This window comes from Colletotrichum aenigma (genome assembly GCF_013390185.1).
Source record: "Colletotrichum aenigma strain Cg56 chromosome Unknown KSG_Cg56_contig04, whole genome shotgun sequence".
Lineage (NCBI taxonomy): Eukaryota > Fungi > Ascomycota > Sordariomycetes > Glomerellales > Glomerellaceae > Colletotrichum > Colletotrichum aenigma.
Genome location: NW_023500910.1, coordinates 5,247,286 through 5,261,037, shown reverse-complemented (window position 1 = coordinate 5,261,037; position 13,752 = coordinate 5,247,286). Strand labels below are relative to the sequence as shown.

Genomic DNA, 13,752 nt, shown 5'->3' with positions numbered 1-13,752 from the left:
AAGCTGGCAATAGACTTTGACGATACTCTGCGCCCCTCGACTGGCCAATCACACGATTTGGCGTGCATAAGCGTGATTTTGTTGCGATAGGCCACTTCTCCCACCTCTGCCTGATTTGCAGCCCCTCATTTCTATCTTCCAAGGACCGTGTGGCTGCGCATTCGACCTCGACCTACACAAGACGCCCACGATGCCACTCTGCAAAACATGCGAGGCCTTTGACCTAGCCAGTCTACTCGACCAGGACCGCGAAGTTCATGACCTCGTCTTCCACAGGTCTATCTCAAAGCTCAGGACCAGTGCATCTATATGCGATTTCTGTCGACTGCTCTGGACGACCCTGACAAAAGACCAAGCCGAAGACAGCGAGGTTTTGTCCACACTCGAGGGAGATGATGACCACCAGTCCCCGGTCGTCCTTCGCGGTATCCAGTACGTCAATGATGACTACGAACCAGGCGGTGTATTTCGCTGCAAGGTCCGATGCGACCGCTTTCGACTCGCAGGATATGTGAGCTTCTACTCGACAGAAGGTGACGGTAATCATGTAACGCATCTAGACAACATCATCTTCAGCCGGAGGATCAAGCCAGCTGAGCAACAATTTGACCTGCTGCGAGAATGGGCTGATGACTGCGATCAGAATCACTCAGGCTGTCATCGCGATATTAGCAAGTTGCCAACACGGGTGATCGATATCGGGTTGGACGGAAAACAAGAGCCTCGACTGGTGGAGACGGATGGGGAAATAGGCCGGTACATGACGCTGAGTCACTGCTGGGGCCTTCATCCCGTCATCCAGACAACAAGCCTGACAATTGGCGACCACCTCAAAGAACTACCACTTTCGAAGCTTCCCAACACCTTCAGGGATGCGGTCATTGTGACCAGGGCTATGGGCATCCAGTACTTGTGGATCGACTCCTTGTGCATTATCCAAGACTCTAAACACGTTTGGGAACGGGAAAGCGCCAACATGGGTTCGATCTACTTTTCATCTTACCTCACGATTGCGGCATCGGGATCAACAGACTCAAGAGGTGGTTGCTTCATTCCTCGGGACACCTCCAGCCACGTAGAGCTCAGGTGCTCACAGCCAGACGGGAATGACTCGATCCGAGTCATGGTCCGACCTCAACCTGGAGACTTCATCCATCTCCCCAAGAGAACTCTACATACGCGGGCCTGGGTCCTCCAGGAAAAGATCCTTTCCTCTCGCATGATAAATTTCGATACCGACCAGCTGCTCTGGCAATGCCAAGAGACCCTCGTCGCAGAAGACGGAATTCCTCCAGGGTGGGAATTTCCCGCAGGGCGCTTCTTCACAGAGCCGGATGACCTCAATTTGTCCTTCCCATATACCACAGACTCGAGCGAGGGATCCAGCTTTGAGGCCGACTGGAATGGCATGGTGGCACACTACGCCAGCCGAGGTATCACGAAGTCCTTCGACAAACTCCCAGCCCTCTCGGGTCTAGCCAAGGCTATGGAAGATCGTACGGGGATTGGGTATGCTGCGGGACTCTGGAAGGCAAATCTCGCACACAGCCTGCTCTGGGGCCGGGTTGGGCCTTGGCTGAGGACACCGACGGAAGGGTATCGCGCTCCGAGCTGGTCTTGGGCAGCCTTGGAGGGAGGGATTTCCATGACAATTGGAAACGCGCATGGATTGGATGTTTTCGAGCCCATGGTGCAGGATATGGAACCGACGATTGAACCAAGCGGTCTTGATCCGAGGGGAATGATCAATTCCGGTCATCTTATGCTATCTGGAAGAGTCAGGACGTTTGACAAACGGCAGAACCCTCAGGACCCAGGATATTTCCACGTTGTAGAGGTGAATTCTCGCGCAGAAGGCGCGTTGTCCGATTACCTGCTGGAAAAAGGTGAAGTTGCTGGTCAAATAATCTTCGACGAGCCTTTCAAGGCCAACGATCAGCCCTTGTACTGCTTGCAGGTGGTGCGTCGGAAGGAGAATCACACTAGCTGGCACGGGCTCATCTTGGAGTCTACCGGGAGAGAGAAGGAGTTCAGACGCCTTGGCCGTTGCTTTACCGAATACGTCCACAACCCGATGTGGTTCGAAGATGTACCCATGGAACGGATCAAGATCATTTGATTACTGTTTTAATTTCATGGCTTCTGAGCCGGACAACCGGCACTAGGCTATTCTTACTCCTAACTCTGCCCTAGTTATCTGACATGTCCTGCACCAGCTGTAAGGGCGGCTAGATTACCAGGGTCATGTCGGTTAGATACCAAAGCCGTATTCCCCTCGAGGAGGAAATACTTCACAAAGTTACATCCCATGGGCTACAAATACTTGGAGATTTGTCCTAGTGCCCCCCAGTACAAGCCTGACTTTGGTCTGTGGCCATCTTCTTACCTGAAATAGAGTACAAAATGTGCCAGAATCCAACCGGCTCAGCCCATACTAAAACTAAGCCCATGTTTCTTCATCACCATGCTCAGCCCCCGCGGCCCATACGCACGAGGATCCGGATCCGCCCACAGCATCTCCATCGCCTTCGCCGCCACCTTCACCCCTCCCGGCGCCTGCGTGTTGCAGTTCAGTCCCATCCTAAAGCGATCAGCAAGCTGCGGTCGCCTGCAAAACGAAGCCAGAATACACGCCGGCCAGAGCATCATCCTGCGAAACGGCGCTGCGCTTGAGTACACTGCCCACACCAGTGGCAAAACCTTGTCTATGTGCAAATCGATTTCGGCGCAGAGATCCCCGCGCTCATGCAAGTCTTCATGAAATGCAGAGTGAAGATATACGATTAGGGCGGTACGATAGATGTCGACTGCTGGGCCCTGCTGGTATCGCGGACTTGAACCCTCACCGGTGAGAACGTCAGAGAACGCATCCCAAGCTTCTAGGCGTTCCACAAGGTCCTGATAGGCATCGTACGACGCTTCAACTTTGGCGTTGGTGAGCTCCTCCAAGCGTCGTTTCTCGACCAGACTAGCTATCTTGGGTATCATCTCAAACAGCCCGTGTCCGAAGCCGAGCATGAAACCGCAGGACTTGTACTCGCGGAGGAAGCTCAAAGATTCTAGGAATGGGTCCAGCATGATCGGATGATCTTCCATTGCCCCTCGTGGCGTGATTGCCAATTTCAAGGCCATGAATGAGTAGATCTCCAGCAGGAAGCCTCTGATATGGCCCAGCCAGTCGGAGCTTGAATTTCGCGCTGTTTTTGTGAGGCTATGAACGTAATGACGGCTGGCTTTGATGTGATGGAACACTGAGCCGTTTATATCTCCTTGTGTATGCTAACACACTTCAGTAAACATGCCTCAATGAAGACCTCCCGAGTATCGCTTACCTCATAGACACAGAGCAGAAGGAGCATCAGCAACACATACTGGGCCTTCTCCTCCTTGCCGCTCCCAAAGTAAGGCATGACTTCATTGGCGAGAACTTTCTGCAGCCCGGACAAGACACGTGCATAGTGACCGCGGGTGGCCACCTCCACATGTCGAGCACCGGGATCGAGGGCAACCATGTGGGCCCCGCCGATGCCCAGAATGCAATCCATAATGAGCCCGTCCGACAGTGCCAAGGGGAGTACGTAGTTTATGAAAGGGTTCCCATCGGCACTTGGGCCTCGCGCTAAGATATCCGCCGTGTTGGAAAGGTATTGCTCATACAGCTGCCGGGAGGTGTCACTCAGATTTGACAGGATCCCAGGGGTAAGAGAAGCGCGCAAAAATAGGCCGTTGGCTGATCGGCCTTCTGAGACTACCGATTGAGCGAGGATCACTGCTTCAGAGTGGTCCATGGCAGGTATCTCTTTCGCCGGAGGGCTTGGTTCGTCTGATGAACTAGACGAGTGCTCTTTCCAGTCGCTTCTAGTCCGGGATGTATTCTGGTTGGCGTTATTCTCGTTGACAGGCCATGAGCACTCCCGCCCACTGCGGCTGCATGATGTGCAGCTCGGCTTGACTTCATCACACTTTCTCCGCCGCGCGCGGCATGACAAACAGCCGTTCTTGGAGCGAGGTGTGTTGCGGCGATACTTTGTCGGGAACTTGGCGGTTCGGATCGGGAGGCCTGCCGCACTTCCCACGTCTGGGGAGAGGTTCGTGCTAGGTCGGATCGACGCAACTGACATGATTCTGACAGGGTGCACTGGCTGGAATTGACGGAATGCGGTGGAGATACAAATCATTGAGGCTACCGAAGACGTTGAAGTGTCCGCCTCTTGTGATCTGCCTGGAGATCTGGTGAGTCTTCGAGATATGTCAAGAAATATTGATCTTTTGAAGTTGCCTGCGAGATCTACATGCTGCGCAGCGTAGGGCGAAGGATCGGCTCAGCCATGCTTGGCGTCAGATCAAAGTCCCCCTGTATTCGAGTCGCTTACTACGTACTGCTCCAGGAAGGCATGTTTCGATGGACGATGCTCCAAGTCATCAACGTAAATTGTGTCGTAGAATATCGAAAGCTATGACTTAGTCAATTCAAAGATGGCTTTCCACGGGTCGTCTTTTCTCGAAACCCTCACACAGAAACGGCGCACTTGCGGACATTGAAGACTCGATCTTCTCCAGTGAAAGTGACAGCCCGCTAGCGGTAAGGACACTAACGACTGCAGAAATCTCTTATCTAAACGCTTATCTATCCATCATCTCAACCAGGAGGCCAATCGGGCCCAGTGTGGCTTGCAGTGAGCCGACGTCAGCGCGGCCGGGCCGGTCGTACGGCCCTCAAGATGGCGGAAATAAGCATGCGGGTAAGCTGCATGTCGGCAAAATCAAGCTTCTCTAGAATGCCTAGCAAATGTGTTTTTCGATACGAGCAAAGATCACAGCGTATATCACACAACTACGCCGTATCACTGCTGCCGGCAGAACAACAGCTGGCCAGCTGAGGATTAGCTGGCTCTGGTATGTTGAGTTTTTACCATAAACGGAATCTAAAATTGACGGTCATTTATGAATTCTACAGCCAGTTCTGTCGTCACTTTCCATTTCTGGTCTCATTAATCGGGCGCATGCTGAGGCGAGAATAGTTCACTTTAGCCCTGCCCCAAATTGCCAGCGTCAAATAGGCTGGCGTCGGGCCCTGAGAGTCTGAACTGGTGATGCCTCGAATTCTATAAGAACTGAGCAACTGGAAGTCTGGAAATTCTTTCTCTGTCCTTTGGTTCCACATTACAATACGTACAACCTTCTCGCCATCAAACCTTGCCATGAGATTAACACTTACCAGCGGGGTTTTGGGCCTCATCAGTCTTTCACTAGGCGCTACAATCCCCAGTCATGAATCTCAAAACGCTTTAGCTTTTGCGTACACGGTATATCGCAGCTCCGTTCCTGAACCATGTCAACATGTATAAGACTGACGTAGAACATATAGTACGGCTATGCTCTGTATGCCTACGGAAACGTCGCGAAGCCGATCCTCAGAGAAATCCCGCTGAAACCAAACATCAACCTCCCCGACCCAGAGCCAAATGAGCCAGGCGGTGTGGGGGTTGTACGCCCTAACGCCGACACCATGTATTCAATCTTGTTCATTGACCTGTCTTCCGATGACATTGTGGTCAACATTCCAGAGATGCCACAGGATCGGTACTGGGTCTTTCCCATATGCACGCCGTGAGTAGTCAAATGCACCTCAATTACTTCTTCAGCACTCAAATTTCCTCGAACTCAGGTACGGCGACAATCTGATCAACATTGGAAACCTTGGAATCAGCAAGCCTGGAGAGTATCTCATCCAGTACGACGCGGACACCTACGGCCTCGAGACCGAGAATATCCCTGATGGCTTCGCCGGGGTCATCAAGTATCCCATGGCCTATGGACTTGTGAACTCTAGAATCCTCACAGACCGATCCGAGGAAGACGTCAAGATTGTCCAAAAGCTTCAGCTGGGCTTCAATGTTTCTCGCACTATCGCCAGACCGGGGCCGCCGATCACTCCGCCACTGGATCTAACCGTGTTCACCAAACCAGAGTACAACGACGGTAACATGTCTACCTATCACGAGGCCGTGATGAAAGTCGCTGCTGCGCTCGCTCCGTACAATCCGCCCTACGTTACCTCGGACAGGGATTGGGTCGCCGCGGAGCTGCGCAAGGCGGGTTTCAACAATGGGACATTCACTCAACCACGAGGATCCAACCTGACGGCGGCGGTCGAGCTTGCCAACAAGACGTCCCTCGCTTTCATGGACAGGCCTGGTGTTCGGCAAGATGTTGGGAATGACTGGGTCATTGCCTCCAAAGGGTACATCGGGAAGTTTGACTCTCACTACGAAGCTCGGTACCAGATTGCAACCACAGCGTACTTGGCTCTTGACCATTCAGAGAGCGTGTACCCCTTTTATGAAGGGGATTTTGTGGTCAAAGAGGGGAAGTCTATTTTATTTACCTTCCCCGAGCCCCCGAAAATCAGGAATGGAGGGTTTTGGAGTCTCACGGTATACGGTCCGGACCAAGATCTCGTTCCGAACGACATGGAGAAGCACATGGTTGGTGACAGGAGCAATCTTACATTTCCAGATGGAACTCTAGTTGAGCAGGGTGATGATAGAGAGTTTGAAGTTCTGCTCCAAGCCTCTGATGTCGAGCCTCCTGCCAACTGGACAGCTAAGTGAGTTACTCATTGGATGTTCATTGAGCAACAAATTGCTAACAAAGACGTGCAGCTGGTTGCCAATCACTCCAGGAGGGGCCACAATATCTGTCACTCGTGAGTTAAGGCCGCTTAGGCACATATAATGCGACAGTCTGGTGCAAGCTTGCTGACCTCCATCCTAGTCCGTTGGTACGGAGCAGAAGAATACATGGTCAACGGGTCGTACGTCCACCCTCAGATGTCGACTATCGATGCGGTACGAAGTTGATGTGGCTCGCCAAATTCACGAGACCGCTTCACAGGGAATATTTCAGATGAACGCTCATTGAGCTTTAGATTAGGTCCGTAAGAGAAATAAACTATTCAATTCCAACCCTTCGGGGGGGTTACCTATACATGCAACTTAATAAGCTACCAATGAGTCAAACCACCGTGAGAACAAGTCAATCTGGCTCTCCTTCGCAATCGGAAGAACCTGGAATCCCTCACCCAGCTCCATGACAGTTGCATTAGCATCAGTCGCCGGCGCCCAGTCCGCAAGCCCCTCCCCGTTAGGATTTCCGTTCTTGATGAAGGCAACCCAGTACGCATTCATCGTCTCAGCAATCGCATAATCCTCGCTCGTCCACGGAAGATCCGTTCCGTACAGGTTGTTCATCGCGTAGTTGATCTCGCTCTCGTGGTACGCCCCCTGGGTCTGACCGGGCGGCGCATGGTCCCAGATGTAATTGTAGACTGAAGAGGTGGCGTTCTTGGCCCACAGCTGGGACCAGAAGTACGTGCCAACCTTGGACCGGTCGGTGAATTGCGCATTATAGGCCGCGGAGGCGGTTGCGGAGTCGTTGGCGGGGTATGCTGCGAGGAATCCTTGTTGCCAGGTGCCGTAGGTCTCGTTGATGTCGGAGAGGTACGTCGCGAGGGTGATGTTGAGTCCGTATGAGGCGCCGCTCTCGTCTTTGGTGTTGCCCGTCATGATGGGGACGTCCTGTGCGATGCCCTTCTCCAGGGTGTTGAGGTAGGTGTCGGGCATGGCGTAGTAATCGAGCGTGGCGGTGAAGTCGAACTCCGACGACATGAACTCGGTGACCAGGTCGTCCATCGGCAGTGCGCGCATGCAGGCAATGTCGGAGCAGTTCAGGGACGCCATGAACCTCGCCGCAGTGTCCATGTTCACATCCAAAGTTCTATAGTTCTCCGCAAGGCTCGTGGCCAAAGGGTCGTGAGGGTCCCGAACACCGCTCTGGATGATGGCGCCGTGGATGGTGACATTATGGAGCGGGCTGTTCAGAATATGGTACGTCGCTGCGGACCCGGCAGATTGGCCCATGACCGTGATGTGATCCGGGTCACCACCAAACTGGGCAATGTTCTCATGGATCCAAGTAAGAGCCGCGAACTGGTCGAGCATTCCCCAGTTACCAGAGCTGTTGGACCCAGCACTCGCAAGCCTCTCCTCGTTGAGCTCAGGAGTAGCAAGCCACCCGAAGGAACCAGTGCGGTAGTTGTAGTTGACAAACACCACGCCCTTATCAGCCGTGCCGGCTCCGTCGAAAAGGGGGAATGAGGAGCTGGACCCGGCCGGGTAGCTCCACATCACGACCGGCAACTTGGCGGTCGACGAGTTCGCCGCGCTCCAGATGTTGAGGCTCAGGCAGTCCTCGCCGATGGAGTACTCGGTTTCGCCGGTGCCCAGTGCGGACGGGCAGGCGTTCCCAAAGTCTTTGGCATCGAGGGTCGTGTTCCAGGGAGTCACGGGCTGGGGAGGCTTGAAACGGTTTTCGCCGGCGGTGGTTGCGGCGAAGGGGATGCCTTTCCAGACGGTGATATCGGCCCAGTTGGTGAGCGACATGTTGGCCGGGGTGCTGTTGAAAGCAGGATAGCCCTGAACGGATCCATACTTTGTTTGGACAACAGTTGAGAAAGCCGCATTGGCCTCCGCGAGGAGTGTCGCGGCAGCGGCGAGCTTCCACATGGTGTAAGAGTGTGTGTAAAGAAGAACGAATGTGATAGTTGGTATGTCTGTGGAAGATATTATCCCTATTCCAATAGCTTTGCAGCTTTTCTTTGATCTTTATATGACCCCCTGAGCCGTCTCCTGATGGAGACGGGTTAGTCCATTTTGTTTACTGAACACTGCCAACTCCAGATCGTCATTGGACCAGGGAGCAAAGAGCAACTCGGCCACGCCGTACGTAAAACAAACGCAGATCCCCTGTTTTCTTCATATTGCTGAGCCTCGATGATGCGACTCAGATTACGCGGCGAGCGGTTTTCTAGAAGCCGTAGTTTGGTTCTCAGTGCCGGGTCATGAACATCATCCCTTCCTAAGACCGTGAAAGCGAATCCGAAGTGGAATCCGAGGTGGGGCTCTTCCGAGCAACAGGCCCGTTAAGGCGTGACGAGGCGTACGGCTATCGGCAGTTATGGTCCACCTTAGATCAGCATTACAGAGCTAGTACAGAGAGTATTTATATCATCGACGTGCGAACCTTGGGGGAGAGGTCTGTCGTTTTAATAAAGTAGTCTTAGAGTTTCGGGAGGGAAAGACTTCACAAAAGCTTTTTGGCCTCCGTGGAGATCAGCCGGTGACACTGTTTCGCTGTGGAGCACAACACTTGGGCGGGATTGACTTCGTCTTATTGCCCCTGGCCAATCATCTTTCAATTGAATACTATTATGTCAAACTGAAACCTGTTTCTTTCGAAATGCGCATATCATTTTGTTTCTGCTCTCTACCAACTTGTTCTACTGGTGGTCGCACTCTCCTGGCATAGGTCTCCATTACAGCCGTACTGGTGACCCCTGTTTCCTGAAGAACACCCAACGCTACCTGGTCTTCCAAAGCCTCCAGGCGGTAAATGAAACCACGCCAGACGCCGCAAACATACCGCTCCATATGCCCATCAACTTGACAATGACCTCTTGGGCGGTCTTCTCAATTGCAGCCGCATCATTCGCTCTCGGCAACGGCTCATCAGGAACAGGCACATTCAGAAACTTGCATAGAGGTTCCCATCCTTCTTTCAGATCCATGATGAGCAGCTTGTCAGCCGGCACCATCTGCTGCACAGAATGATTCCAGTTCGGAAGTATTGCTGATCCAAAGGTCAGTATTCGTACACACAAGGCCGCAAGACTTTTTGGGGTGCAGAGAAAGATCTCACAGTGATAATGATCCTGGCCATCAGTCGGGCCCTTGATTTTCATCGCCGAGTTGGTGAACTCATTCACCAGCGTCGGGAACCAGCGCCAGCCGGGAACTGGCCACATCACGTACGGCAGCCACCATATGGAGGCATTACTCCCTACCAGCTGGATACTCTTCGCGAACTTTTCGTTATCCCGTGTCGTCAATACCACCTTAGCGTCCGGGTACAGCTCCAGCAGGTCGGGAATAAAGTCGATCGGCGGCATGTCGGTGCACCCGACGTACCCCGCGAAAATGTCTTCTAGCAGCCTGTGGAGTCGCGCTTTATCGCCGGCGCGCTTGGCCTCGTACGCCTGCGCGAGCTTCTTGCAATATGCTGGTTTCGCACCATCAATTAGCACAATCTCTCACATCTAGACCCATCAACTAAATAGTGGGATGCCCAAACTTACCATCTTCGCGGTGGAGAACTTGCGTGCCGCCATGCATCACGGGCCCGTCGAGGAGCTTCTCCAGCGCCAGCTGCAGAGAGACGGTGCCGGTCCGGGAGTACCCCGCGCCGATGACCTGGATCCTCCGGGACGGATCCGTGGGAACGGACGGCGCTCCGCCCATTTTTTCGTTCGGCGTCAGAGAAGAATATCGGCGGCGTGCTTCGGTCTAAAATCACGACATTTGCAACTCTGCCGGCGATTGCGTGATTTTTAAAGGCCGCCGATGTTCCGTTATCTAACCCCCCTTCAAACGGACAGGGTGGAGCGGCGGGGGAGGATGACGGCCATGTGCGGGATGGAGGAACTTCAGAATGGATAGGATGGATGGGTGCGCAAGCGAGGCGGGTCTGTTGGGGCGCAGATGCCCGGAAATGGCGGAATACAGGCCTGTCTGCATGATATTGGTTGGATTTTACCTCGCGCTGCCCGTTTAGATTGTCTCTCCAAGCGATCATGTGCTCGGTTAGAAATGGTTTGCTACCTTCTATTACCTAGTTGGGAAGATCATCGGGCGTTCGATGATGATGATGACCTTTTAACGGACAATCCGCATTCGAAAGCTTTTTATTTGATGTGTTTAACTTCTCTTTCAATTCGTTGCAAGATGAAAGCAGCCAGTTCCTGACCGTCCTTTAAATACGTCCTCCAGCTCCTTCGGTACCACCCAGTGCTTGTCAAACTTCCGGCCCCCGAGGAGAAACCAACGCGGTCGCTCGACGTGTTCCTCATCAAACATCTTCCGCCCGTTGAGCTGGCTCGCCCCACGATTTGCTTCCCCAGGCGCAAAGTAAGACATTTCCAGGGGTGCTCGGGTATTCGCCGCCGTTCCCCCAAAATGCACATCCATTCGCCGCAGCGATGGCATCTTGGCAACAGCTTCGGCGAAAGAGACGGCCAGGGGTGTGAAGGTGGCTGGGTCGGGGGTCAGTCGGAACCAGCGCCCGGGGAATTCGCCGGCCTGCTTGGCCCACTCAAAGTCCGGTTGGAAGTCTGAGGCGTCCGAATCATCTGAGTCGAATGCCGCTAGAGCTTCGTCAGAGGTTGTCGCGTAGCCTCCGTCGTCCATCATGGCTTTTTCAGGGTTCCCGGTCAGCAAGTATCTTCCGTCCGGGGTTGTAACAGCGCAGTCCACGTAGAGGTATTCCAGAGATGAGGAGAGCATGTCATCTGGATTCGATCGCGAGCCAAAGGCGACTGGCGACAAAATCCACAGCGACTCTAGGTGTAACCTCCGAAGCGTGGGAAGCTGGCAGACACGCCGCACACCGAGACTTAATCTGTCCTCCGCCTCGCCGTTGTCTAACAAATTGCCAGATTCGAACGTCTCGTCATGAGGGTCCGCATCATCCAATTTGACCTTGAACTCAACAAGACTCGGAAACGCCGTGTTCAACAGCGCATTCCCAAGAGCGGACCGGATTTCCCGCCGCGCAGACATGAGACGGCGCGTCGGCAGCCTCAACCTCCACTCCATCTTCCTCGCCAACGTCAACGCGCTTGAGAGGGCCGAAATCACATCGGGATGCAGATTGCGACCACCCGGCCCACCGTCGAACTCAAAGTCCGAGACACACGCGACCTGCGGCAGCCCCGATGACCCAGTCCCGGATGCCGGCAGCACGCTCTCGTCGAACCGGATGTACCGAAAGTGATCGCGCACCTGCCATATTGGAGCGACTCGGTGGTTGTGCGTGTTAACCAGCTCCCCGTCCTCTTCCATCTCCTCCACCAGCCAGTCCGTCGGCGACACGACGACCATCTTCAGCGTGATCCCCGGGCCATACCGGCGGCGCCCCCATTTTGCCAGCCGACCGAGGAATTTCGTGACAGCTTTCGTGAAATGTGCGTCGTTTTCCACGCCTTCTTTTGAGCTCTGTATCTTCTTCAGACGCTTATTACTGATGGCTGGGAGGACGATGTGGAAGTCGATGTGCTCGACGTATGCGCGTTGCTGCGGGTCCAAAAAGGCCTGGTTGAATTGGCTGAGGCCCTCGTTGGTGCTTGGCACCTGGACCCGGACCGAAGGGCCACAGTCGTCGATTTCAAAGGCGTCAAACTCAGTCTCCATGTCCATGGCAAGCATATGAGTGAAGATCGATGATGAGTGAGATTTGAGAGATGGGGTGAGCGAATGACCAAACAGTGAAGTTGTGCCTGTGACCCGTGGCGATAGAGTGGGTAGTTGCGTGATGTTTGCTTCTGGCGCCACCAACCGGAGACGTCCGGACAAATTATGAAGCGAAACATACAGACATGCTTAGAGGATATCTACAATTCTTCACACGAAAAAGAATGGAAACAATGAACAGACGCATTTCCTAGGAGTTTTGCTGTCCTGGCCGGGTGAGTGTACTGGACTATCACAGTAAATTATCCAGACTTGTGTGTGACTCTTATAGGTGCCTTCGCATCTTTAACTAGCATCTCTTAAAGAAAATGAAGTTCCGATAAAATCCGCATAAAGTTTCATGATGAAAAGCATGTCACTGATGTTCAATACTTTGGATTAGTTGTGCCTAGCCTATGTCAGCATTAATACACCTTGGCCCGAAAACATTTCTCCGCGCAACAGCGGTGCCAGACCTCGCATGGTTCTAAGCACGTTGGATTTGACCTTTCGCACTCATTACGTTCCCTCCGTATGGACCTGTGGATTGATTCGCGCAAGCGAACAGACGAATAAGGCGCCGGTCATTCGCCTCCACGGACGGATCTCCCTGGCGAACCCTGCGCTAGCGGGGTTCGTTAAGTCAGATTGAACCTACTCCAATGTGTTCATATCGTATTGAGATTTGGCCTTGCCTTCAAGAGTTTAGTCACGGGTCGGGGCGCTGCATTGCAGCTCAGTTGATGGGGACTATCCGAAATCCGAGCCAGCAAGTCACATCGTCGGAATACTCGATGCTTGGGGCTGGCTCCACATTAGCACTTAGGCAACGAGCACTTGAACAACCACAGTTCCCAGCGACAACAAGGCTGGTCTGGAGCCAGTTTCTTGTCATAGATCCACCGGTGAGGGATTGTGGGTTTCTTCCAAAAGCGCCCGAGTTTACAACCTCTATTCAAGAACTCAGGAAAGGTTGCGATTGGCTTTGCTCGGACTCAATTACGGTGGCAACATTGAGAACTCAGCATGGGGCTCCATATGCTTACCTAGATAGGTTTGTGGAGTACGAGTGAGCTCAGATGTTGGCATATTAACGAAACTCTATGCAAAGTTCTTCTGCCAAATGCTACTATGTACACCGTAGCAGCGCGTAGCTTATTAGTCTAAAGCTAATGGATAGTGTTCAGTTCTTTTGCCGAGACTCATTTGGCTATGCGACCACTTTAGTCTTTGTATTTGATCTAAGACTTAATATAACTTGACAATTGATGCGCCTGAAGGCTGCATAGGCGGGTCAAAATGGCTCACGGCTAAAGCGTCTCGAGTCCGAGTAGACCATACGGGGGTTGAAGAGCAGTCGAAAGACTCCACGATCGCCTCCTCCGTCTTCGTACCTGCCTATTCAGAC

The 13,752-nt window shown here is 53.2% G+C and overlaps 6 protein-coding genes across 6 annotated transcripts; 2 read left to right on the top strand and 4 right to left on the bottom strand.

The window, feature by feature from the left end:
* Nucleotides 1–190: 190 nt before the first annotated feature.
* CGCA056_v007243 (uncharacterized protein) lies at nucleotides 191–2,119 on the top strand (the record flags this gene model as incomplete). The annotated part of the gene is made up of 1 exon (XM_037322492.1): nucleotides 191–2,119. The coding sequence occupies one exon, from the start codon at nucleotides 191–193 to the stop codon at nucleotides 2,117–2,119; it is 1,929 nt and encodes a 642-aa protein (XP_037179032.1).
* Nucleotides 2,120–2,424: 305 nt separating this feature from the next.
* Nucleotides 2,425–3,545, bottom strand: CGCA056_v007242 (uncharacterized protein; the record flags this gene model as incomplete). The annotated part of the gene is made up of 2 exons (XM_037322491.1): nucleotides 2,425–3,279; nucleotides 3,333–3,545. 2 exons carry the CDS (start codon nucleotides 3,543–3,545, stop codon nucleotides 2,425–2,427), a joined length of 1,068 nt encoding a protein of 355 aa, XP_037179031.1.
* A 1,656-nt stretch (nucleotides 3,546–5,201) lies between these two features.
* Nucleotides 5,202–6,863, top strand: CGCA056_v007241 (uncharacterized protein; the record flags this gene model as incomplete). The annotated part of the gene is made up of 5 exons (XM_037322490.1): nucleotides 5,202–5,306; nucleotides 5,369–5,610; nucleotides 5,669–6,610; nucleotides 6,666–6,709; nucleotides 6,778–6,863. The coding sequence occupies 5 exons, from the start codon at nucleotides 5,202–5,204 to the stop codon at nucleotides 6,861–6,863; spliced, it is 1,419 nt and encodes a 472-aa protein (XP_037179030.1).
* Nucleotides 6,864–6,998: 135 nt separating this feature from the next.
* On the bottom strand, nucleotides 6,999–8,567 carry fumD (Fumonisin B1 esterase; the record flags this gene model as incomplete). The annotated part of the gene is made up of 1 exon (XM_037322489.1): nucleotides 6,999–8,567. One exon carries the CDS (start codon nucleotides 8,565–8,567, stop codon nucleotides 6,999–7,001), a length of 1,569 nt encoding a protein of 522 aa, XP_037179029.1.
* An 854-nt stretch (nucleotides 8,568–9,421) lies between these two features.
* CGCA056_v007239 (uncharacterized protein) lies at nucleotides 9,422–10,358 on the bottom strand (the record flags this gene model as incomplete). The annotated part of the gene is made up of 3 exons (XM_037322488.1): nucleotides 9,422–9,690; nucleotides 9,760–10,119; nucleotides 10,196–10,358. The coding sequence occupies 3 exons, from the start codon at nucleotides 10,356–10,358 to the stop codon at nucleotides 9,422–9,424; spliced, it is 792 nt and encodes a 263-aa protein (XP_037179825.1).
* Nucleotides 10,359–10,826: 468 nt separating this feature from the next.
* CGCA056_v007238 (uncharacterized protein) lies at nucleotides 10,827–12,311 on the bottom strand (the record flags this gene model as incomplete). Its single annotated transcript, XM_037322487.1, has 1 exon — nucleotides 10,827–12,311. The coding sequence occupies one exon, from the start codon at nucleotides 12,309–12,311 to the stop codon at nucleotides 10,827–10,829; it is 1,485 nt and encodes a 494-aa protein (XP_037179826.1).
* Between the last annotated feature and the right edge of the window lie 1,441 nt (nucleotides 12,312–13,752).